This window comes from Oncorhynchus mykiss, chromosome 4 (genome assembly GCF_057628025.1).
Source record: "Oncorhynchus mykiss isolate SJ-2025 chromosome 4, ASM5762802v1, whole genome shotgun sequence".
In the NCBI taxonomy this organism is placed as follows: Eukaryota; Metazoa; Chordata; class Actinopteri; order Salmoniformes; family Salmonidae; genus Oncorhynchus; species Oncorhynchus mykiss.
Window position 1 is genome coordinate 39882133 of NC_143025.1, and position 26585 is coordinate 39908717.

Sequence of the window (26585 nt, forward strand, 5' to 3'; positions counted from 1 at the left end):
AATCCTACTACACTGGCTCTAACGCTCGTCAGATGTTGTAGGGCTTGGAAACTATTACGAACTACAAAGGGAAACCCAGCCGCGAGCTGCCCAGTGACACGGGCCACCAGATGAGCTAAATTACTTCTATGCGTGCTTCAAGGTAAGCAAAACTGAAGCGTGCATGAGAGAACTAGCTGTTGCGGACGACTGTGTGATCATGCTCTCTGTAACCGATTGTGAGTAAGACCTTTAAACAGGTAAATATTCACAAGGCCGCAGGGCCAGATGGATTACCAGGACGTGTACTCAGAGCATGCACGGACCAACTGGCAAGTGTTTTCACTGACATTTTCAACCTATCCCTGACCGAGTTTGTAATACCAACATGTTTCAAGCAGACCACCATAGTCCCTCTGTCCAAGAATGGCAAGGTAACCTGCCTAAATGACTACCGACCCGTAGTACTCAAGTCTGTAGCCATGAAGTGCTTTGAAAGGCTGGTCATGGCTCACATCAACACCATCATCCCAGAAACACTAGACCCACTCCAATTTGCATACCGCCCCAACAGATTCACAGATGACGCAATCTCTATTGTACTCCACACTGCCCTTTCCCACCTGGACAAAAGAGACTCCTACGTGAGAATGCTGTTCATTGACTACAGCTCAGCGTTTAACACCATAGTGAGTGCCTTCAAAGCTCATCAGTAAGCATTTCAAGGTTGTATTCAGTGTATGTTACAAATACAATTTGATTTGAGATAGCTTTGTGAATGGACAGTAAGGAGCTAGCAATTCTTCCCCATGCTATCCTTTTCTGCCTCTATCTCACAGTCAATAAAGAAGGCTCATGGTTCCATCACAAGCTCACCATCCGTTTTATTAATTTTTCTATTCAGGGCCACAACTTTCTCTGTCTACATGTACCCCCGCATTCAGAAATGGCTTTTTGACCCCCCCCAGTTTTATCATTGGAATGTGATACAAAACAAGGCAAATGGATAAAAAAAATATTTAAAAAACCAACAACATTGTCTCTCCCACTTCTAAAACCAAATATTTATTTATCCTTTATCTAAGGTAGTGGTTCCCAAACTTTTTATAGTCCTGTACCCCTTCAAACATTCAACCTCCAGCTGCGTACCCCCTCTAACACCAGGGTCAGTGCACTCTCAAATGTTGTTTTTTTGCCATACATTTATTAAACATAAGAATGAGTGTGAGTTGTCGTCACAACCCGACTCGTGGGAAGTGACAAAGAGCTCTTTTAGGACCAGGGTACAAATAATAATAATCAATAATTTTGCTCTTTATTTAGCCATCTTACATATAAAACCTTATTTGTTCATCAAAACTTGTGAATAACACCACAGGTTAATGAGAAGAGTGTGCTTGAAAGGGTGCACATAACTCTGCAATGTTGGGTTGTATTGGAGAGAGTCTCAGTCTTAAATCATTTTCCACACAGTCTGTGCCTGTATTTCATTTGCATGCTAGTGAGGACCGAGAATCCACTCTCACGTAGGTACAGTGGTTGCAAAAGGCATCAGTGTCACATCACCCAGATGGGCCAGTCGTGTGAGAAACTCGTCATCATGCAAGCAGTTAGACAAGTGAAGATTGTGGTCCATAAATAAAACTTTAAGCTCGTCTCTCAATAAAAATAAAAAAACGTGTCAATACTTTGCCCCTTGATAACTAGCGTATGTTGTAAAGTCGCTGCCCATATCATTGCATAATGCAGAAAATACACGAGAGTTCAGGTGCCTTGCTTGGGCCTTGCTTTAACAAAGTTAACCATTTTCACTGTAGTGTCCAAAACATCTTTCAAGCTGTCAGGCATTCCCTTGGCAGCAAGAGCCTCTCGGGGGTTGCTGTAGTGTACCCAAATGGCGTTGGGAGCTGCTGCTTGCACACGCATTACCACTCCAAAATGTCTCCCTGTCATGGCTTTTGCGCCAACAGTACAGATACCAACACATCTTGACCACCAAAGTCCATTTGATGTCACAAAGCTGTCCAGTACTTTAACAATATCCTCTCCTGTTGTCCTGGTTTCCAGTGGTTTGCAGAAGAGGATGTCTTCCTTAATTGACCCCCCATAAAGGGCCTGCCAAGTCTGTTGACTCATCCAGCTGTAAGGCATATAATTCACTGGCTTGTATGCGAAGCAGTAATTATTTAAAAACATCTCCTGTCATGTCACTGATGCGTCGTAAAACAGTGTTGTTTGATGAAGACATTGTCTGTATATTTTTGGGGGGGCCTTTTCCCCCAGCCATATCCGTAGCAGCAGGAAGAATTAAGTGCTCCACAATAGTATTGGTCTTGCCTGTCCTAGCCACTCGGTAGCTCATCATATAAGACACTTCTAGACCCTTATTATTAATGGTACCTGTTGCTTTTATACACGTCTTACTACTCGAAAGTCGTCTTTATTCTCGCTCCAAAAACTCCTGTGGCTTATTTTTCAAATTGTCATGTTTCGTTTCTAAATGTCTGCATGTGAATCACATTTTAATTTGGCGTACCCCCGACGGCATTGCGCGTACCTTGGGAATACCTGATCCAAGGCAAGTGTTATGGAGATAGTAATCTGAAATGTTTCCATCTTCCCTCAAACAGAGCCCCAGCTAGTAGAACCCAATAACAATATGGCGACAACATGGCCGCTTCCCCGGTTATAAAAAGGTGGTGAGGGAATGATAGAGTGCGAAGGTGTCAGAGAATTAGTCACAACCCTCTGGGCCTGGCAGACTCCGGAAAAGGGAGCACAATATGCATCCCAAATGGCACCCTATTCCCTACATATTGCACTACAAAACTAGTGTAGGAAATAATGTGACATTTAGGGATGAAGTCCCCCCCCCCCACCCACCCACCCATTCAATCCAATCCAATCGGTTTCATCTTAGCAAACTCAATCAGGAATTCTGCCCGGGTTATTGTATTACAGGCGCTAGGGCCTTCACTTCCACTTGAACTCTGGCTTTCTAAACACAAGAGTGACAGCCCAGCCACCTCACCCATGTCTGCTGCTCACTGTAATGTCATTCCCGCAGGTTCGAGGCACAGCCTGGGTCTGTGAGTAGCCTACAGGCTGCAACAATCACATGGTGTTATTATATCATTCCACAGGTGACTAAGTCAATATACAACCAAATATAATGGTTCAGGATGGCAGCTCCTGGATCTCCTAGGACTGTCCGTCTGCAACCCTAACCTGTTTTTTTACCTCCTCTGCTCTCTGAGTGACCGATAGCCTTGGTAACGGTGGAAGAGAAAATGCTTTTGTATTTTATATTTCTCAGCGCGGACAACCTTCAACTTGTTCACCCGTTCTCAATAAGTCGACAGTCGCGGCCATACATATTTACTTTTGAGCACGAAAAATAGACGAGGGACCGCGACACACATTGAATATCATTCTGCCTCCTACAGCAAGGGATAGTCTTCATTTTATTAATTGGTTTCAAAATGTACATTCTTCCATCAAATGTATACCTAGCAATAGCTTTTTCAATAGCAAATGGCACGCAATGAAAATAGATGGCACATTTTTTTACATTTCGTAACACAGTTTCAAATACAGTGCAAACAACGAAGAAAAGCGACATTCATTTTTTGAGGGCTCAGTCAGCGCAAGTGCCGATCTGAACGGCAATTCTCCACAACAGTTACGGTAAATGTTCCAAAAGCATCCAAATTCACCAGCATCATGATGATCATCATCATTTGTGCACCACCAGTCAAACTATTCAGTGCTGCTTTGAGACAAGATCCTATCACGTGCTTGTGTTGCGCTCAGAGCAGCCATCGGAAAGGAAATAGACCTATTCAGAAAATAGGCCTTTTTTTCCCTTTCTCTTTTTTTTTAATGACGTTTCCTTCATCACAGCATAATAGTTCCTGAAAGTGTGCAGCACTGGATAAAGGAGTCTCCTCTCCTCAGCTCTGATACATGATAGAGCTGGCCTTCTGTGGACTGAAGGTGCAGAGTAGCAGTGTGCCACTGTAGACAGGGAGGGAGCATGCTTATAAAATGGCACCCTATTCCTTATGATGTCGGCAGAGGCTTAGCACCTAGTAAGCCTAGCCCCCTCGGACACCTTGTCCCTGTTTTCTAAATTTCTGATACAAGTGCACTACTTTTGCCCAGGGCCCATAGGGATCTAAGTGCACTATACTATATAGGGAATAGGGTGTCATCTAAGACACAGCCAAGGTTCAGTGGCTGAACACCGGCCACGGAATATTGTCTGTCTCTCCTGAGTGCTGTCCCTCCGGAGGGACTAAACAGCAGCATTAGAGTAAAACAACACATTAGGCACTACCAGGTCTTACAGCTTGGGGGTGCTGCCCTGTGCTTTGAGTGGCCTGGAGGGAGAAGTTCTGAACTGGGGAAGGTAGAGGGGGACAGAAATCATCCCTATCCCTACCACCGCCGCCTCGTCACTGGACTCACTAAACATAGAGTCCCGACACCCAAGTAGAGGGTTGGACTCAATGGATGAGCCCTTTCTCCGCAGAACCACCGCCTCTTTGAGCAGCATAGCCCCGGTGTTTTCCTCCCTCTTCTCCTCCTCCTCCTCCTCCTCACTCTCCTCCTGGTAGCCCATTCCCAGGTAATACAGGTCCTTCTCCTCTATCCCCCCATCCCTCTCTCCTCCCAGGGCCTCATCCTCCTGTTCCGACGTCTCAGAAAACTCCTCCACATAATTGTAAGAGCAAGAACACTGTGGGTCCAGGTCCGACTCTACGGCTCGGGAATGGGAATTCTCCAGCTCCCACAGGCCTCCGGGGAAGGATCCGGAAATGTCAGAGTTGTTGGCGGAGAAGTTGCCCTCGTCGCTGGAGCGGCTGAGGCTGCCGTTCTGCTTGTAGCGCCGGCAGGGGTCGTCTGAGAGCAGGACCATAGCATAGGTCACTGTCGACTGGGATGAGCTCTCCACACTCCTGGGGAGATCTGGGGGCTGGGGGGTCTCCTCCTCCTCTGGGACCTCAAGCACCTCTAAGTCCAAGAGGGATGGGGTGGAGGCTGGGATCAGAAAGCTGTCCTTGTCTGGGGCTGGGGGACAAGTCTTCTCTACGATGGTGGCCTGGGAGATAGTCTCTGAGATGAGGAGTGGTGGCCAGGCTGGCAGGCCCTCTGGTTGGCGGAACAACTGCTCCATAGTCTCAGCCTGGACAGGACCACAGAACAGTAGAGTTAGGAACACAGCAAGGTAAACTGGCCTGCCAACTGTAAGCTATAGAGTTCATGTAGTTTATAGTATAGTTGATCTAAATAGCAGCCCTACAAGTAGCCTAGTGGTTAGAGCGTGGGCCAGTAACCAAAAGGTTGCTGGATCGAATCCCCGAGTTAACAAGGCAAAGATCTGTTGTTCTGAGCAAGGCAGTTAACCCACTGTTCCCCGGGCCACGAAGAAGTGGATGTTGATTATGGCAGCCCACAGAAACTCTCTGATTCAGAGGGGTTGGGTTAAATTCGGAAGACACATTTCAGTTGAATGCATTCAGTTATACAACTGAATAGGTATCCCCCTTTCCCTACAGGTGATCTTAATTGGATCACTCTGTTGCAAGAGAACTTTAAAGGCTTCTGAAGTTCGTCATTTCAGACTTGATTTTTCCTTGTGAAAAAATTTATCAACCCCTACAAAAATCTCCATTAATTATAATCCACATTTCCTGTTGCTGCAGTATTATTTTCCTGTTGTATACAACAAGCTCAAATTAAGATCCTACATCTGTATACAGAGTGTGTTCTGGTAAATGTGGTGTGTTTTTCATGGTCTCTGCTATTTAGAGATAGTATGATTATATTCAAGAGTAAATGGGTTTGTTGTCCATCTCACCTTCCTGAAGTCCACCCCCTGGGCCCAGGAACAATTGCTTGGGTTGGGAACATCCTTCCACATGAACTTCTTCATGCTGGGATTCAGACAGAATAGGAGTTAACAACAAGGCAGGGAGCCTCTGTCTCCAATCCACCTATCTCTCCCCCCTCTCACACCCCCTTTCTCCATGTCTCCCTCTTCGTCAGAACACATTCAGCCAATCACGACAGTAATTGAACCCTCAGGACATTCTTTCTATTGTTGAAATGTCATGTAGACTCTAATTACATTCCTAATCAGTGTGTCTGACACATTCCTCAGATCAATAATCACCACCTAGAATGACCACTTTAGTCTTCACCACCTACCCAGAGGCCAAAACCATAGGTCCTCTCTTTCTTAGTGACAGACCCACTACACATAGCATCTGTTATATAATTATTGAGTAATGTCCTTATGTAGAAGAATACACCACTGCTATTGAGCAGTAAACACAGTGTTTGATCAATTATATGAGATATAATCTTACTGGTTTTGGGATATGACCAGGGTGACGAAGAGGACAATGGCAAGGAAAGCGATGATCATCATCAGCATGTAGGCAGCAGGCCCAGCGTTGGCCCCCCTAAAGGCTGGAGGACAGGACAACACTGTGGTAAGGCTATCAATCAATCCATATTGGATCACATTCAGAGGACCGTCAATAAATATATATCCCTAAGGGATACGCTGCAATGTACATATAATGTACTTATGTCCTACTGCCCAATATACATAGACTTGAAATCACTGGCCACTTTAATAATGGAACACTGGTCAATTTAAAACATTTTTTTAAACTAGGCAAGTCAGTTAAGAACAAATTCTTCTTATTACAATGACAGCCTACCAGGGAACAGTGGGTTAACTGCTTAGTTCAGGGGCAGAATGACAGATTTTTACCTTGTCAGTTCAGGGATTTGATCCAGCAACCTTTCGTTTACTGGCCCAACGCGCTAACCACTAGGCATATATTACTTGTTAGATATTACTGCACTGTTGGAGCTAGAAAAACAAGCATTTTGCTACGCCCACAATAACATCTGCTAAGCACGTGTACGTTACAAATAAAATACAATTTGTAGCCTTCAGAAATATTGGTGCAAGGGTGGATTGTATTGGTTGTATTCATCCCTGGAGGTAGAGTAGAGCTTACCTTTAGTATACACTGGCTCTCCTTCTCCATCTGTAAACACTGGATACAAGATGAACACATACTCCTCAGAGCCATAGAAATCACCTGGAAAATAAAGGCAGAGAACAGAGATGCTCAGATTAGTCCGACTGAAGCATGAATATGTACTGTCACTAGAGGGCGCCAGATATTCACAGCCAACAATCTCTCAAACTGGAACTCAAAGTGGACTGAAATATTCACCTCCATTTGACAATATCAATTGTCCTGCAGTGGTTGTGTGGGTTTATTTAGGCCATTCTAGATCCATTTAGAATGAAAATGTTAAATGGAACTGAGTGTTGCGAAAGAAAAGGAGACCCAGAGAAGAGAATACAATGGCGCTGGAGGGGATGGCTGCCGTTTTACGGCTCCTAACCAACTGTGCTATTTTGTTCATTTTTTCGCATTGTTTATAACAAATTTTGTACATAATGTTGCTTCTACTGTCTATTATGACCGAAAAGAGCTTCTGGACATCAGAACAGAGATTTCTCACCTCGAACTGGACAATATTTTTTTCTTTAATGAGTCCAGCGCAAAGGATATACTGCTTTGTCCAGACAAGGCCAAAATCCCCGTCACCAACGTGAAGAAAAGGGGGAGGAGGATTGGGTACCTTGTAAGAATTCGCTAACAAGTAGGTAAACCACCACTTCCCTTCGTATTATTGGCCAACGTGCAAACATTGGAAAACAAACTGGACAATCTACGATTAAGACTATCCTACCAACGGCACATTAAAAACTGTAATATCTTATGTTTTACCGAGACGTGGCTGAACGACGACACCAGCATCGGCAGGACAGAGCAGCTACGTCTCCTAAGACGAGTGGCGTCTATTTGTCATTAACTGCTGATTCGCGATGTCTAATATTACAGAAGTCTCGAGGTATTGCTTGCCGGACGTAGATTACCTCATGATAAGCTGTAGACCACACTATCTATATTATTCGTAGCCGTATATTTACCACCACAAACCGATGCAGGCACTAAGACCGCACTCAACAAGCTGTATAAGGCCATAAGTAAACCAGAAAATGCTCATCCAGAAGCGGCGCTCCTAGTGGCCGGGGACTTTAATGCAGGCAAACTTAAATCCGTTTTACCTTATTTCCACCAGCGTGTCACATGTGCAACCAAAGGGGAAAAAAAACTCTCGACCACCTTCACTCCACACACTGAGACGCATACAAAGCTCTCCTTCACCCTCCATTTGACAAATCTGACCATAAATATATCCCCCTGATTCCTGCTTACGAAGTAAAAACTAAAGCAGGAAGTACCAGTGACTCGCTCAATACGGAAGTGGTCAGATGACACGAATGCTACGCTACAGGACTGTTTTGATAGCACAGACTGGAATATGTTCTGGGATTCGTCAAATGGCATTGAGGAGTGTATACAGTGGGGCAAAAAAGTATTTAGTCAGCCACCAATTGTGCAAGTTCTCCCACTTAAAAAGATGAGAGAGGCCAGATTCTCGATTGGATTCAGGTCTGGACTTTGACTTGGCCATTCTAACACCTGGATATGTTTATTTTTGAACCATTCCATTGTAGCTTTTGCTTTATGTTTTGGATCATTGTCTTGTTGGAAGACAAATCTCCGTCCCAGTCTCAGGTCTTTTGCAGACTCCATCAAGTTTTCTTCCAGAATGGTCCTGTATTTGGCTCCATACATCTTCCCATCAATTTTAACCATCTTCCCTGTCCCTGCTGAAGAAAAGCAGGCCCAAACCATGATGCTGCCACCACCATGTTTGACAGTGGGGATGGTGTGTTCAGCTGTGTTGCTTTTACGCCAAACATAACGTTTTGCATTGTTGCCAAAAAGTTCAATTTTGGTTTCATCTGACCAGAGCACCTTCTTCCACATGTTTGGTGTGTCTCCCAGGTGGCTTGTGGCAAACTTTAACCGACACTTTTTATGGATATCTTTAAGAAATGGCTTTCTTCTTGCCACTCTTCCATAAAGGCCAGATTTGTGCAATATACGACTGATTGTTGTCCTATGGACAGAGTCTCCCACCTCAGCTGTAGATCTCTGCAGTTCATCCAGAGTGATCATGGGCCTCTTGGCTGCATCTCTGATCAGTCTTCTCCTTGTATGAGCTGAAAGTTTAGAGGGACTGCCAGGGCTTGGTAGGTTTGCAGTGGTCTGATACTCCTTCCATTTCAATATTATCGCTTGCACAGTGCTCCTTGGGATGTTTAAAGCTTGGGAAATATTTTTGTATCCAAATCCGGCTTTAAACTTCTTCACAACAGTATCTCGGACCTGCCTGGTGTGTTCCTTGTTCTTCATGATGCTCTCTGCGCTTTTAACGGACCTCTGAGACTATCACAGTGCAGGTGCATTTATACGGAGACTTGATTACACACAGGTGGATTGTATTTATCATCATTAGTCATTTAGGTCAACATTGGATCATTCAGAGATCCTCACTGAACTTCTGGAGAGAGTTTGCTGCACTGAAAGTAAAGGGGCTGAATAATTTTCAGTTTTTGATTTGTTAAAAAAAGTTTGAAATATCCAATAAATGTCGTTCCACTTCATGATTGTGTCCCACTTGTTGTTGATTCTTCACAAAAAAATACAGTTTTATATCTTTATGTTTGAAGCCTGAAATGTGGCAAAAGGTCGCAAAGTTCAAGGGGGCCAAATACTTTCGCAAGGCACTGTATATATATATATATATATATATATATATATATATATATATATATATATATATATATATATATATATATATATGAGTGCATCAATGACGTCATCCCCACAATGACCGTACGTACATTTCCCAAACAGAAGCCATGGATTACAGGCAACATCCGCACCGAGCTAAAGGCCAGAGTTTCCGTTTTCAAGGAGCGGGACACTAAACATCAAACAGGCAAAGTGTCAATACAGGACTAAGATAGAATACCTACTTTTTTTATTTAACCAGGCAAGTCAGTTAAGAACAAATTCTTATTTTGCAATGAAGGCCTACCCCAGCCAAACCCTCCCCTAACGACACTGGGCCAAATATGCGCCATCCTATGGGACCCGGGATCAAACCAGGGTCTGTAGTGATGCCTCTAACACTGAGATGCAGTGGCTGCGCCACACAGGAGCCTCAGCTTTACACTGGCTCTGACGCTCGTCGGATGTGGCATGGCTTGAAAAATATTACGGACTACAAAGGGAAGCTAAGCCGCGAGATGCCCAGTGACATGAGCCTACCAGATTAAATAAATGCCTTTTATGCTTGCTTCAAGGCAAGCAACACTGAATCATGCAACAACACATCTGCCACATCTGATCCTCAACACTGGGGCCCCTCAGGGGTGCGTGCTTAGGCCCCTCCTGTACTCCCTGTTCACCCATGACTGCGTGGCCAGGCACGACTCCAACACCATCATTAAGTTTTCTGACGACAGAGCAGTGGTAGGCCTAATCACTGACAACAATGAGACAGCCTATAGGGAGGTGTTCCGAGACCTGGCAGTGTGGTGCCAAGACAACAACCTCTCCCTCAATGTGAGCAAGACAAAGGAGCTGATCGTGCACTAAAGGAAAAGGAGGGCCGAACAGGCCCCCATTAACATCGACGGGAAGGTAGTGGAGCAGGTCGATGGTTTCAAGTTCCTTGGTGTCCACATCACCAACGGTCCAAACATGGTCCAAACACACCAAGACAGCTGTGAAGAGGGCACGACAACACCTTTCCCCCCTCAGGAGACTGAAAAGATTTGGCATGGGTCCCCAGATCCTCAAAAAGATCTACAGCTGCACCATCAAGAGCATCCTGACCGGTTGCATCACGTCCTGGTATGGCAACTGCTCGGCATCTGAACGTAAGGCGCTACAGAGGGTAGTGCGTACTGCCCAGTACATCACTGGGTCCAAGCTTCCTGACATCCAGGACCTATATACTAGGCGGTGTCAGAGGAAGGCCCTAAAAATGTTCAAAAACTCCAGTCACCCAAGTTGGGTGAGAGACTATACTCTCTGCTACCGCATTGCAATCGGTACCGGAGCCAAGTCTAGGTCCAAAAGGCTCCTTTACAGTTTCTACCCCTAAGTCATAAGATTGCTGAACAATTAATCAAATGGTCACCCGGACTATTTACATTTACCTGCCATCCCCCCCTTTTTGTTTATACGTTTTGTATATGCATCGTATACGTTCTGTCTATGCATAGTTACTTTACAAATTACCTCGACTAACCTGTACCCCCACACATCGACTCGGTATTGGTTCCCCCTGTATATAGCCTCATTATTGTTATGGAATGAGAAAGAGCGACATGAGAACGTACCATGTAGGTAGAAGACTTGGTCAGTAGGGGGGACCCTGGTCCACCTCTCCCTGGCCACTGTGGTCTGACCCTGTCTGTTCTCGTGGTTCTGACCCGACCACTCTACGACCAGGGAACACGGTACACTGCTGTTGGGCTGCAGAGACCACGACAGGACCACACAACTACTGTTCACATGGGACACACAGAACGAACGCACACACTGGCCTGGAGAGAGGGAGGAAGAGGGAAGGGAGAGAGGCAAAAGGAGGGAGAGTGATAGAGGGAAAAAGAAAGATAATAACATGTTTATATTTTCTGTCCGTGTCTAACATTTTCTGTTACTCTTCTTCCACCACTGTGTGTTTTCTGCTACTTCTGACATGCGAGGGAATTAGCACAATGACGAGTGTTCCCCTCCTGTCCTTGACTATAAAATAAACTGATCAGCAGCTTTTTATTTTGGGCCCATTCATAGTCCGTTTTTTTTTCTTCAATAGGAAACCTAATAGGACCAGCACTACTTGTATCACAGTTAATGGTTTCCTCTCAACTAATTAGCTATTAATGAAAATATGAATAACAGGAGAACACACACAAAAAACACAAACATCCCGGTGTGTTACAGAGACCTGTGCTGAGAAGAGCTCCATTTTACAATCAATTCCATAACAGCTATTAGACCTCGGAAGACGACATCCTAAGCCAGAGATAATGGCTTTTAGTCCACTCTCAGGCTTTTAACTGACATTAACATGCCTGCTATGTCTCCCTGATGACTGTAATGGCAGCACACCTAGCATTTCAACTGACGTCCATGACATGAACCAAAAACACCAACTAATAAAAATAAACGTGAAAACAAACAACCAGTTCTTAATGATTTTCAAAGAAAATTGTATTTTCAGATACAGTGGGGAGAACAAGTATTTGATAACCTGCAAAATCGGCAGTGTTCCCTACTTACAAAGCATGAGGAGGTCTGTCATTTTTATCATAGGTACACTTCAACTGTGAGAGACGGAATCTAAAACAAAAATCCAGAAAATCACATTGTATGATTTTTAAATAATTAATTTGCATTTTATTGCATGACATAAGTATTTGATACATCAGAAAAGCAGAACTTAATATTTGGTACAGAAACCTTTGTTTGCAATTACAGAGATCATACTTTTCCTGTAGTTCCTGACCAGGTTTGCACACACTGCAGCAGGGATTTTGGCCCACTCCTCCATACAGACCTTCTCCAGATCCTTCAGGTTTCGGGGCTGTCGCTGGGCAATACGGACCTTCAGCTCCCTCCAAAGATTTTCTATTGGGTTCAGGTCTGGAGACTGGCTAGGCCACTCCAGGACCTTGAGATGCTTCTTACGGAGCCACTCCTTAGTTGCCCTGGCTGTCTGTGTTTTGGGTCGTTGTCATGCTGGAAGACCCAGCTATGACCCATCTTCATTGCCCTTACTGAGGGAAGGAGGTTGTTGGCCAAGATCTTGCGATACATGGCCCAATCCATCCCCTCAATATGGTGAGGTCGTCCTGTCCCCTTTGCAGAAAAGCATCCCCAAAGAATGATGTTTCCACCTCCATGCTTCACGGTTGGGATGGTTTTCTTGGGGTTGTACTCATCCTTCTTCTTCCTCCAAACACGGCGAGTGGAGTTTAGACCAAAAAGCTCTATTTTTGTCTTATCAGAACACATGACCATCTCCCATTCCTCCTCTGGATCATCCAGATGGTCATTGGCAAACGTCAGACGGGCTGGCATGAGCAGGGGGACCTTGCGTGCGCTGTAGGATTTTAATCCATGACGGCGTAGTGTGTTACTAATGGTTTTCTTTGAGACTTTGGTCCCAGCTCTCTTCAGGTCATTGACCAGGTCCTGCCGTGTAGCTCTGGGCTGATCCCTCACCTTCCTCATGATCATTGATGCCCCACGAGGTGAGATATTGCATGGAGCCCCAGACCGAAGGTGATTGACCATCATCTTGAACTTCTTCCATTTTCTAATAATTGCACCAACAGTTGTTGCCTTCTCACCAAGCTGCTTGCCTATTGTCCTGTAGCCCATCCCAGCCTTGTACAGGTCTACAATTATATCCCTGATGTCCTTACACAGCTCTCTTGTCTTGGCCATTGTAGAGAGGTTGGAGTCTGTTTGATTGAGTGTGTGGACAGGTGTCTTTTATACAGGTAACGAGTTCAAACAGGTGCAGTTAATACAGGTAATGAGTGTAGAACAGGAGGGATTCTTAAAGAAAAACTAACATGTCTGTGAGAGCCGGAATTCTTACTGGTTGGTAGGTGATCAAATACTTATGTCATGCAATAAAATGCAAATGAATTACTTAAATCATACAATGTGATTTTCTGTGATAAATGCTATGATAAATATTACAGACCTCTACATGCTTTGTAAGTAGGAAAACCTGCAAAATCGGCAGTGTATCAAATACTTGTTTTCCCCACTGTATATGTTTCCAACTACTAACTCTTAATTGACTAACTAGTAATCTGTGTATTGGGTATAACAATTCTTCAGCCCTATACAAATACATACCCTTACGTTTTGGGTGTCTCTCCAGGGTCATGTTGATGTTCCTAGTGGAGTATCCCTGGCTGTTCTGAGCCTTGACCGTCACAGAGTGGACCTCCTCTCGCCACTCAAAGTGGTAGGAGGACACCAGGCCTATCCGCTCCTCAGTCACAATGCCCCCAGAGGCCTGGTGCTGTACTACAAGGCCCTCCACACAGTAGGTTGGCTCCACTATGGGGAAATGCTATGGGGAAGAGTTTAGAGACTATCAAAGACTCTAATGAGGAATCATTATCCAATGTGCTACTTCCTTATACTATTTGATCAGACAAAACAAGACAAGTGTTGGGGAAGCCAACTGAATAGGTTTTTCGGATTAAACTAAGGACAATAATGTAGTAGAAAGGAAAGGAGGCAACTTCACACACCTGTTCAATTAATGTAACTATTTGATGTTGACGTTTAAACCACATATTGTGCAATCTTTAATGTGTTCTCTGTAGGCTATGGACTGTACCTTGAAGAGAAGAGTGACGTTAGTCTGGTTCCTTGCTGGATCCTCCTGAAACACTCGCCAGAAATCAGGACCCTGGTCTGGAGCTGAGAGAACAGAACATAGATATTACAGCTCTGTGCATGTGCATGCTAGCATGCACGCTTGTGTGTGTGTTTATGTACCTATGTCCTGAGGCTTTCATTTTCTATCAGATCTAAACATCAGAGAAGCTCATATTAAAGTGCTGGCTGTAGCACTCAATAACAGCGCTTAGACAGACACCACGCAAGGTCACTGTTAGATCAGGGTCAGAAAGAGCTTATACCACACAACAAACCATGGATAATGACGGGTTTGAAATGACCCATCCATTGTGGTTGTGAGAGTTAATGTGCTATTCATACACAGTAGGTCAGACTTGATAGTTGTGGTGTGCTGGCGCAATTATAAGAGAACTTTCAAGACAGCAGCTTAATTCCCCTCAAAAGTGTATTGCTGATGCGTGTTGTCAAAGCAACGTTGTCAAAACTGTTATGTACAATACATGTGTTAACTTGCTGAATAGATTTTTTTTCTTTAATGAGACTAAATTGTATAAATGCAGTTTCAATGACATAGATGAGACGGAGACATACTGTACACACCTCTGCTGTTGTGAGGGGTGGTGTATAGAGTGTGGCTCCAGTCACTCCAGGTCCCAGACCTGTTGATATGCATACAGCGGACCTGCACGTTGTACACCCTACATACATCTGGTTCAGGGACCTCAGCCCACGACTCTGCCTGAGAAGCCAGGACCTGCAGTACACATCCCAATTAAAAAGCACATGTTAAATCACATATGCCATGATAATGTGAAACATTTTCCCCTCAGGGACATTAAAGTCTATCCTATCCGAAAATATATTTTCCAGTGATTGAACTTCGATATCCGGCATAAACAGCTACATATTTATCCATCAACTCAAAAGCAAAATAATTTTAGGGAAATAGAGGTCTTAATAGATATGAATGTTATGTGACCCGAGCAAGCGAAAGAGCATTTTAAAATGGCAGGAATATTTCCAAAATACTCTTGTGCTCAGCAAAAAAGTGGGCACATTTTCTAAAGAATTTTTTTAAATCAGGTAGGCCTATTCCTTTTCATATCCTTTTGGGCAATGATGCCACTCCCAGATTTGAGACAGACTAATTTATGCCAACCATCTGAGGCTCAAGTTGCATCCAGAATGGTACCCTATTCCCTACATGAGGGCATGAGGGTCCATACACTGCAAAACGTGAAATGTAAGCAAGCCTAAATATCTTATATTGAGTGATATTTCACTTTTTAAAAATGATCTTACCAAGCTAAATTATCTAATGTCATTGGCAGATAATTTATTATTTTAACCTAAAATAATGCAAAAATGTGTATTTGTCAAGATATTTTACCTTAAAAGGTCCAATGCAACTTAGCTCAATATCAAATAAATGTGTTTTTATTTCAATATCAAATAATTTCTGGGTAACAATGAAGTACCTTACTGTGATTTGTTTTCAATTAAACCACTTAGCTAGGTCTGAGAGTGGTCCGAGTGGGGGGGGCAACTGAAAACTAGCTGTTATTGTCACGCCCTGACCTTAGTTATCTTTGTTTTCTTTATCATTTGGTTTGGTCAGGGTGTGACAAGGGCGGTGTGTTTGTTTTTTTGTATTGTCTAGGGGGTTTTGTATGTCTAGGTTTTTTTTGTATGTCTAGGGGGTTTTGTATGTCATGGGGGTTTTCTAGTCTAGTGGTTTATATGTCTATGGTTGCCTGGATTGGTTCTCAATCAGAGGCAGCTGTTTATCGTTGTCTCTAATTGGGAACCATATTTAGGTAGCCATATTCCTTGGTTTATCTGTGGGTTATTGTCTGTGTAGTTGTCTGTTTCAGCACTTGTTTAAATAGCGGCACTTTTGTTTGTTTCGTTTTCTCCGTTAATGAAGGATCTATTCAAATCATGCTGCGCCTTGGTCTCCTCGTTACGATGAACGTGACAGTTATTGGCATATATTTAGACTTGCTTAGATTTCACTTTTTGCAGTGTAGGGCTCTGGTAAAAAAAAGTATGTGAAGGGAATAGGGTGCCATTTCAGACACAGCTTCAGTCTCTGTGTGGTTGCCCCTTATTTACCTGCCAGTCTGCCACCCCATGTCAGAGTGTACCACTACCAGTTAGGGCAATAATGGCACTGTCAGATCAGAGATAGTAGATAACAAATAGACTCAATTAGTCCGACCAACTGATGCTCATGATGCCAGGCGATTGCACCCATTGCTCCCTCCCTGCCACTCTGGATAAGCTCAAGGCTGCATCTGAAATGGCACCCTCCCTATTCCCTACATAGCGCACTACTTTTGACCAGAGTCCTATGGCCAGAGTCTTACGTACCTGCCAGAATGGATGGGCCCTGCCAGTGGAGAGGGCATAGCGAACCTGGTACTGCATATCGTAGAGGGGCAGTTCTGGGGGCACCCACGCCAGCCTCAGGACCCCACTTGGCATGCTCACTGCCTCAAGGCCCGAGGGAGGGTGGGGCTTCACTGGAAGGGGAGATGAGATGGAGAGGACAGTCATTATCTTGCATGGTCTAGCAGACTGACCACTATACATGTATTTTTTTTAAAGGACTTATTATTATCATTATTGACACAATGCTGCTGTAGGTTCCTAAAAGCCACAACAGGTAAGAACATAAATGTAAGAAAGACCAGAACATCTAAAGATGGCGCCCTACTGTATGGTTGCGTCTTGTGAACTCCGACCCAACTTTTCTATTTTGTGATTCTTTTGGCGTTTAAATCGTAACTTGTTTTGCACTAAATGTATCCGCTAGAATTTCTTAGGATCGACCAGAACTAACCTCAATTCCTGATTCAATTTCGACTTTGGCATTTTGTGTACCAGGCTCCGACCAAATATTCAGGCTACCCAAGACGAAACCCTGGCAAATAAGAGGCCGGAGAGAGGGCATCCTGGTGAGACTAAGGATTAGGGAAAAGCGGCCACCACTTCCCTCCATTCTATTGGCCAACAGTCACTTGATAATAAGATGGATGACCTCCAATCGCAGATTTGCTACCAGCTGCAAAATTCTCAGTTTTTCTGAAACATGGCTTTCAGACAAGATACCCCCCCATGGCTATCCAACTCTATGGATTCTCCATTCACTGAGTGGACAGGACATTGGATTCAGGTAAATACATAGGGGAGGGGTTTCTCTTCATCAACAACAAATGGTGTGCAGACTCTACCGCAGTTGAAGTCTCAACCTATTGTTCACCCATCATGGAATACCTGATGGCCAAACACCGACCCTTCTACCTCCCGAGAGAGTTTTAATCTGATATAATGACTGCTGTATATATCCCACCTTAGGACAACAAGCTGGCACTTGACAAACTGTACAAGGTAAGTGAAGACCCCCATAAAATTGACAAAAATGAATGCATTATTGGCATTGGTGAACTATATACACAATCGCAAATACCACTCAAATGGACAGCAGTTCATTAAAACCATACTGCAAGTGGAACATGGCAAGTGTCAAACCCCAAAAATCACAAAGATGGCGAGCGTGTTCCACTGTAGATTTTCATATGGCAAATGGTCACTAAGTCAGGTCCCAGGGTGAAATTTTGAACCCCCCCCCCCCCAAAAAAAAACTAAATTTTAAAACCTAAAAAAGTGATTTTGGAACGTTTTCGATTACAAAAAAAAAACATTTGTCAATTATACATATGTAGTAACCGTATGGACATATATTTGTCTTATTTTATTGAATTTGTCCATAAGGCTCATATTTTGTCCATTTGCAATATATGATCATAGGAAGTCGGCTTCTGAACCCAAGTCAGTGAACCATGTCCAAATGGCATAAGAAATGCCCAAATGCCATACATAAGTATTGAAAGTACCAAATCAGGATGTTATGTCCATTTGCCATTCATTACCATAGGAAGTCGGCTTCCGAACCCAAAAGTCAGTGAACCATGTCAAAATGGCATAAGAAATGTCCAAATGGCATTTATACTGACCAAATGATATATATCCCTATGTTAAGCCCTGAATCAACCTATAAGGTCTATTTGTCATGTTTGATCGTAAGAATTTCTCGTTTATGTAGATTTCAGTCTGTCCATATAGTGATGGAAAATCCCCCATTAAATACATTGGGAATGGACAAATGTAAACTGTCCATGTGCAATGTCTTATAATGAGTATTTACCATCACGAATTGGACATTGTCTAATATACTGCAGAAATGCCCAATTGACTGGCTTGTTGAACTCGTGATAGACGAGCAGTGATAACGGTTCTCCATCGCTCATTGGTGCAGTGAGAGAGAAGTGGGACTCTCGTTTATTTTAAAGATTTTTGGAAAACGTCCAAAATGACCCTTATTGGATGGGCCCAGGTGCGGGGTGCTCCCTACCCGGCCATGGACCCCTTTCACCCCCCTAAAGGCATTACAATATATATATATTTTTTAATTGCTCCTGGCAACCCGTTCAGATTACCAGGTGCACAGCTGTCCATTTGCAATGTCTTACAATGGGCATTCGGAGCCCGAATGTGCTGAAAATGCTTAGTGCTGAAAATGCACTTTTTCCGAATATTGCTACGGGGTCCCTGAAAGAGCTATCGGACATAAGCTTAGGGTCCGTCTCTATGGGCTGAGGCGGTTTCAATGCACACAGTGTTGTGATTCTGGGACTTTTCTAAATGTCATAATTTTCACAATGTTCAAAATGAATGGAAGTTATTGCAAATGGACGAGGCTTTTCCTCGGCCTGAGAACCTTCTAGAGCCACCTAACTCACAGTGCAATATCGGCTTAAGCACTAGAACATGTATATAATGTTTCAGAGCTCTAGGTTTGATAGTTCCAACGCAGGTAACTATTGCAGGCTCTGTGTGTCTGTAAGCCTCACACTGTGTCTCTCCCCATTGACTGTGTGTGTATATGAGTTCAGAAAATCACAGAAATCACGTAGAGCTCCGAAACCTGCCTTAACGGATTCGTCTGAACACGCCGCAACTGGATCTCTAACGTTAAAACAAAAAAACATCTCTTTAACCATCACCAAACGGACATTAAACGATTTCTCGTAAATTACAATAGTTAATGGCTGGTTCTTTTTTTCCTTACACCGTAGGTTTATGTACTTTGTCGTGAAGCGGACAAATTAGCGGTATATTACCATTTTTGACCTTTAATCCCAGAAAATGGGCCTTAACTCAAAAAGCACTGAAGCCATGAAGGCCATCTTGTTTCTGGGCTAAATGTCCATTTGGCCAAACCTGTGCTCACTGAGTTTCGTCCTCTAAGTATTTTCCGTTTACGGCCATGTCCGTTTTGGGGATGGTTTGTCCATTTGCAATAAGCAGCCAGTCGCCATCTGGTGGAATTTTCCAGTACAGTGGAAAAATGTCCCAAAATTGTACATTCTATAAAACAGAAATCAAATGTCCGAGAGACTTTATTTGATGATTTCCCGGAAGACCAGGCCCTGGGGACCTGAGGCCGTAGGCCTATTTTATTAAACCCCACGGACGTCAAGTAAGGGACCGTACTTTTGCAATATGGAAATCCTCATATGGGAAATGCCACTCGCGTCCCTTACGTAGGCTATAAACAAGTACGAAACCATGCACTAAGACACGTGATGTCCAACTTCTATCAACACGTTTCCTTCACCACTAGGGGCGATAAAGTCCTAGACCACTGTTACTCAATCCACAAGCATGCATACAAGGTCCTCCCTCGTCCCCCCGTTCAGCAAATCAGATCATGACTCTATACTTCTGCTTCCCCACTGGCACCAGAGGACTGGATGATCTTGCTCTCCGACGCGAGTAAGGCTTTTAATCTGGTCAACACTCGCAAGGCCTCAGGCCGGGCGGTATTCAAGCTTGGCACCATGGGATTGAACATCTCCTTCTGCAACTGGATCCTGACGGGCCGACCCAAGGTAGTGAGAGTAAGCAACAACACATCCGCCACACTGACCCTCAACACGGGGAGCCCCCCCAGTGGTGTGTGCTTTGCTCCGTCCTGTACCCACAACTGTATGGCCACGCACGACTCCAACTCCATCATCAACTTTTCTGACAACACGACGGTGGTAGGCCTGATCACCAACTGTGATGAAACAGCCTACAGGGGAAAGGTCAGAGACCTGGCAGTGTGGTGCCAGGGCAACAACCTTTTGAAACCTCAATGTCAGCAAGACCAAGGATCTGACCGTGGACCACAGGAAACAGGGGGGTGCACACTCATCCACATCAATGGGGCCGCAGTGGAGAGGGTCAAGTTCCTCTGTGTCCACATTACTGCTGACTTGATTGATTTTATTTGCAAGCTAAAAAAACATACTCACAGTACATACTTTTTAAAAACAACACATGGATATCACAAAAAAGTCTGACTTATTTCCATTGTGGTCCCTACTTGACATGGTCCTCTCACAGCAGCACAATCATGAAGAAGGCACGGCAACGCCTCTTCCTCAGGAGGCTGAAACAATTTGGCATGGCCCCTCAGATCCTCAGGAACTTTTACAGCTGCACCATCGAGAGCAGGTTTCTTCAAACTTTATCATACTTCTTGTGTGTTATTTTATTATATTTTCTATTATTATTACCGTCACTGCATTGTTGGGAAAGAGCTCAAGGTAAAAATGTCACTGTACTGTTTTACACCTGTTGCATCCTGTGCACGTGGCGAATAAACTTGAAACTTGGAATTCCTATACTGCACATGTCCTAACTCACCGTGGTCCATAGGTGTGATGTAGACAGGATGTGACCTCGTGCCATTGTCTGTCTTGGCCTCCATCCATAGCTTGTAGCAGGAAGTCACTCTAATTGGCTGCAGAGTGCAGCTCTTCACTTCTCTAGATCTGCTGGATACACACACTGCCTGCCTGACCACACCCACTGCCCCGCCCACCTCCTCCTCTGCCTCCGCCTCCTCCATGACGTCGCAGGATAGGTCGGCCACCCTGGAGAATATAAACACACACACACGCACGCGCATGCACACGCACACACACACACACACAAACACACACGTTCATTTTACAATCCTTGTGGGGACCAAACAATTCATTCCCATTCAAAATCCTATTTTCCTAACTCCTAACCATAACTCTTACCTAACCTTAAGCCAACCTTAACCCGAAACAGAGGATTTGAGCAGAGTAGAGTGAGGACCGGATAACACTTTTTGGGGAGTGTCGGCCTTCTCTCCGGTACCACTCAGCTCTGGGCATGCTCTGGACAGCATTTTTTCCCCCCCTTTCATCGTTGTTCTTTTAATTAGGCCTATTCTGTTTTATTTAGTTAGCCCACCCCACCACTAATGTGCAGAGATGTTGATATGAGTCGATCAAGAAATAGGTCACACAGCCTGTGTAATTGATGGCAAGAACACCAATTAGCCCATGCAGCAGAACCGGAGACGTTTTGATTTCTAAATAGGCTACCGTAAAAAAAAAGGAGTCTAAGTTTGTAACAGTGCTTTATTTGACTAACAACTGTGAGCGCAACAGAGCACCTTACAACTGAAGTATCTGATCATCAATAGATTAGAGAAAAAGCCATTTGTTTTGTAACACAGCGGCCGCATATCATTATGCAGGTCTCGTTAAATAGCCTACTTCAAAATCAAATGGTACAGAGTCACATTAAACCTAATCCTAAACCTAAACCTAACCCTAAACCTAACCCTAACCCTAAACCTAACCCCTAACCCTAATCCTAAACCTAACCCCTAACCCTAAACCTAACCCCTAACCCTAATCCTAAACCTAACCCCTAAACCTAACCCCTAACCCCTAACCCTAAACCTAACCCCTAACCCTAATCCTAACCCTAACCCTAATCATAACCCCTAACACTAATTCTAACCCTAATTCTAAAATAGCAATTTTCCTTGTGGGGACCAGCAAAATGTCCATTGTTTTACTATCTTTGTGAGGACTTCTGGTCCTCACGAGGGTAGTAACACACACACCCAAAGTATTTCAGGGTGAAAACTCCTTATCTCCTTATGTGTATTTTTTCCCTATATTGCCATAGCTCTTTGTTATGCAACAAGTCTAAACTTCCGTTCACTGCCTTAGTTTTGAAATCGTGGCAATTTACCAATAATTACATACAGTAATTTGAGTTGTTTGAGGGGTCTAAATCCATTCTGTATTGTTCTACGATCTTGAACCAGTTCCTGTCCAGTATTTCTTAGGAATACAACACAGAGACACCAAGCAGAGACACCGAAAAGGTGTCAATATTGCACAGGAATCAAAAGTAATGTTGTGCTGTATTCCATGCTGGGCTTGTATTGCAAAGACTCTTTGATTGATTGGACTCATAAGATAACCAACGGTCACTGTAACAATACAGTACAAGTGTATGTGTAGGTTTTACTAGTGTATGTACAAGTATATGTGTAGGTTTTACTAGTGTATGTACAAATATATGTGTAGGTTTTACTGGTGTATGTACAAGTATACAAGTGTATGTGTCGGTTTTACTAGTGTATGTACAAGTATATGTGTAGGTTTTACTGGTGTATGTACATGTATACAAGTGTATGTGTAGGTTTTACTGGTGTATATACATGTATACAAGTGTATGTGTAGGTTTTTCTGGTGTATATACAAGTATACACGTGTATGTGTAGGTTGTACTGGTGTATGTACAAGTATACACGTGTAGGTTTTACTGGTGTATGTACAAGTATGTACAAGTGTATGTACAAGTATTAAGCTATATGTGTATGTTTTACAGGTGTATGTTTGTGTAGGTGGTCCAATGCTGTAAGTAAAGTAGTATTGACCTGGACAGGAAGTTGATTTTAGTTTGGATGTTGTTCCACCTACAGGTCATGCTGTCCAGATCCCCATTGGTTACACAGCTGATATCTATGACCGGATCTGAAACACAGACACAAATAGAAGAGTGGGACCCTTACCCTGACATCAATATGAACCTTGAGCTTGAAACATGACCACAGCCCATTGACAGACAGACAGGGGTCAAAACAAACACATGAATGTGGACTGGGTCTTTTACCAAATAGGGCTATCTTCTGTATACCACCCCTACCTTGTCACAACACAACTGATTGGCTCAAACGCATTAAGACATTCCACAAATGAACTTTTAACAAGGAACACCTGCATTACAGGTGTCTACATCATGAAGCTGGTTGAGAGAATGCCAAGAGTGTGTAAAGCTGTCATCAAGACAACGGGTGGCTACTTTGAAGAATCTAAAATATTACATCTATTTTGATTTGTTCAACACTTTTTTGGTTATTACATGATTTCATATGTGTTATTTCACAGTGTTGATTTCTTCACTCTTATTCTACAATGTTGAAATAGTAAAATAAAGAAAACACCTTGAATGAGTAGGTGTGTCCAAACTTTTGACTGGTACACACACACACACATATATATACTGTATATTACTGTTGACCCATCCTTTTCCTGAAGTCTAAGCCTAACCATTCTCCAATCCCAACCCTACAGGACTCCATCCATCCATACCAGCTCACCTTTAATGTATATCGTTGCGTAGCGGTAGTTACAGCTATACTTCTCCCCTGAAGGCTGGCAGCAACGCAGGATGTCGTACAGTTTCTGCTCAGACGGTTGAACCGTTATCTTACTGACACGGTCGTTGACAGCAGTGTACTGGCTCTGTGGAAGGCGGTCAAGGTTCAGAAACCAGACTGCCGTGCTGGCGTTCACCCTGCGGTCGTTGAACACGCAGTGCACAGTCACACTGTCTCCAAGGCTGGCCGCCACTCTCTCAGGGAGATATGTCACATCTGAAGCCAAGCAAAGGGAATTCAGTCAGAAAAGCAAGATCACCTGACTGGCAGTTAGTTGACAGTTGAAGTATTTTTCTGCGAGAGCATCGTGATTGACTTGATACCCTGACTGAGTTGTCTAAATTCGTTGTTTCATGCAGCAACCTAATTAGTTACCATGGCAACAGGCGGCACATTTTTTTCCTTTCTTTCTGCGAGTTAAAGGACCACGGTAAGAAGAAAATCTATGTCAAAGATGTATTTTTTAAAGTAACCCGAGGAACTCAATTTCATGTAACAGTACCCAACCTCCAGACATAGAACAGAAGCAAAACTGCTTCTGGAATATGATCACAAACTTCCTTCCAGTTTAAATGATTTGCTATTCATCCATGAGCAGACATAATATATTGACTGACAGCTAAGGGGCCATAGCCTGGGTGACTAGCTGAATGTAATAGTCTTACTCAGGGCAAATGGGACCTCGGTAATAAAAGAGTGGATGAGAAATAGAAGTACACTTCATTTGTCACATGCTTCATAAACAACAGGTGAAATGCTTCCTTTACAGGTCCTTTCTCAACAACGCAGAATTAAAGATTTAAAAAATGTAATGGTGACAAAGGGAATAAATACAAAGTGGACAACAATGAGTAAAAATAACATGGCTTCACCACTGACTATACCAAACATGAGTTGTACATTTCTGCAGCATGGAAGGTCCCCAAGAACATAGTGCCTCCATCATTCTTAAATGGAAGAAGTTTGGAACCACCAAGACTCTTCCTAGAGCTGGCCACCTGGACAAATTGAGCAATCGGGGGAGAAGGACCTCGGTCAGGGAGGTGACCAAGAACCCGATGGTCACCCTGACAGAGTTCCAGAGCTCCTCTGTGGAGATGGGAGAACCTTCCAGAAGGACAACCGTCTCTGCAGCACTCCACTAATCATGCCTTTATGGCAGAGTGGCCAGATGGAATCATCTCCTCATTAAAAGCACATGACAACCCGCTTGGAGTTTGCCAAAAGGCACCTAAAGGACTCTAAGCATGGGAAAGAAGTTTATCTGGTCTGATGAAACCAAGATTGAACTCTTTGGCCTGAATGTCAAGCGTCGCGTCTGGAGGAAACCTGGCACCAAACCTGCTGTGGTGATGTTTATCAGAGGCATGAACTAGTCAAAGTACAGAGAGATCCTTGATGAAAACCTGTTCCAGAGCGCTCAGGACCTCAGACTGGGGCGAAGGTTCACTTTCTAACAGGACAACAACCCTAAGCACACAGCCAAGACGACGTAGGAATGGCTTGGGGACAAGTCTCTGAATGTTATTGAGTAGCCCAGCCAGAGCCCCGACTTAAACCCATTCAAACATTTCTGGAGAGACCTGCAAATACCTGTGCAGCGACGCTCCCCATCCAACCTGACAGAGCTTGAGAGGATCTGCAGAGAAGAATGGGAGAAACTCCCCAAATACAGGTGTGCCAAGCTTGTAACGTCATATCCAAGAAGACTCAAGGCTGTAATTGCTGCCAAAGGTGCCTCGATAAAGTACTGAGTAAAGAGTCTGAATACATATGTAAATGTGATATTTCAGTTGTTTATTTTTTGGAAATTTGCAAAAATGTCTAAAAACCTGTTTTTGCTTTGTCATTATGGGGTATTGTATGTAAATTGATGAGGGGAAAACAATGTAATACATTTTTAGATTAAGGCTGTAACGTAACAAAATGTGGAAAAAATCAAGGGGTGTGAATACTTTCCGAATGGACTGTACATACACAATCCATGGCTCACTTGTCTCAAGGCTTAAAAATCCTTTGTTAACCTGTCTCTCCCCTTCATCTACACTGATTGAAGTGGATTTTAAGAAGTGACATCAATAAGGGATCATAGCTTTCACCTGGATTCACCAGGTCAGTCTATGTCATGGAAAGAGCTCTTAATGTTTTGTAAACTCAGTGTACAGGGAGTACCAGTACCGCGTATATGTGCAAGTGTACAAGGTAATTGAGGTAGCTATGTACATATAAGTAGGTAGGGCTAAAGTGACTAAGCAACAGGATAGGTAATAGACAGTGGCAGCAGCGGGTAGCCATTTGATTAGCTATTTAGTCTTGTTTAGCAGTGGTTTGGGGGTAGAGCGAGAGAGAGAAAGAGAGAGAGAGTGAGAGTGAGAGAGAGAGAGGAGAGAAAGGGAGATTAACTACACTACACTAAAATGCAAATCAGCCCTTTAACGAAGAACTAAATAATGTCCCCTTCATATTCATTAACTAATATTATCTTAATATTGTTGGGTTCTTATTTTTCAGAGTAAATAACTCACGGACACTAGAGAAGCTTTAACCAGGTTTATTCTTCCCAAAGGTTCTGTACA

The 26585-nt window shown here is 43.6% G+C and overlaps 1 protein-coding gene across 8 annotated transcripts in view; it reads right to left on the reverse strand.

The window, feature by feature from the left end:
- Positions 1–1274: 1274 nt before the first annotated feature.
- LOC110521795 (leptin receptor) overlaps positions 1275–26585 on the reverse strand; it is a 77515-nt gene continuing 52204 nt past the window's right edge. For 4 of the 8 annotated variants that reach the window (XM_021599666.3, XM_021599667.3, XM_090231994.1 and 1 more), the window contains 12 exons: positions 23950–24225; positions 23227–23323; positions 21159–21388; positions 16773–16924; positions 15000–15153; positions 14377–14459; positions 13890–14103; positions 11345–11551; positions 7020–7103; positions 6354–6456; positions 5843–5918; positions 1275–5167 (listed from right to left, as the gene is read on the reverse strand). In XM_021599666.3, coding sequence (XP_021455341.3) covers positions 4325–5167; positions 5843–5918; positions 6354–6456; positions 7020–7103; positions 11345–11551; positions 13890–14103; positions 14377–14459; positions 15000–15153; positions 16773–16924; positions 21159–21388; positions 23227–23323; positions 23950–24225 — 2519 coding nt within the window. In that variant the 3' untranslated portion in view covers positions 1275–4324. Of the gene's footprint in view, positions 5168–5842; positions 5919–6353; positions 6457–7019; positions 7104–11344; positions 11552–13883; positions 14104–14376; positions 14460–14999; positions 15154–16772; positions 16925–21158; positions 21389–23226; positions 23324–23949; positions 24226–26585 lie in introns of all 8 variants that reach the window. The other 4 variants (XM_090231992.1, XM_090231995.1, XM_090231993.1 and 1 more) reach the window with 1 other exon arrangement.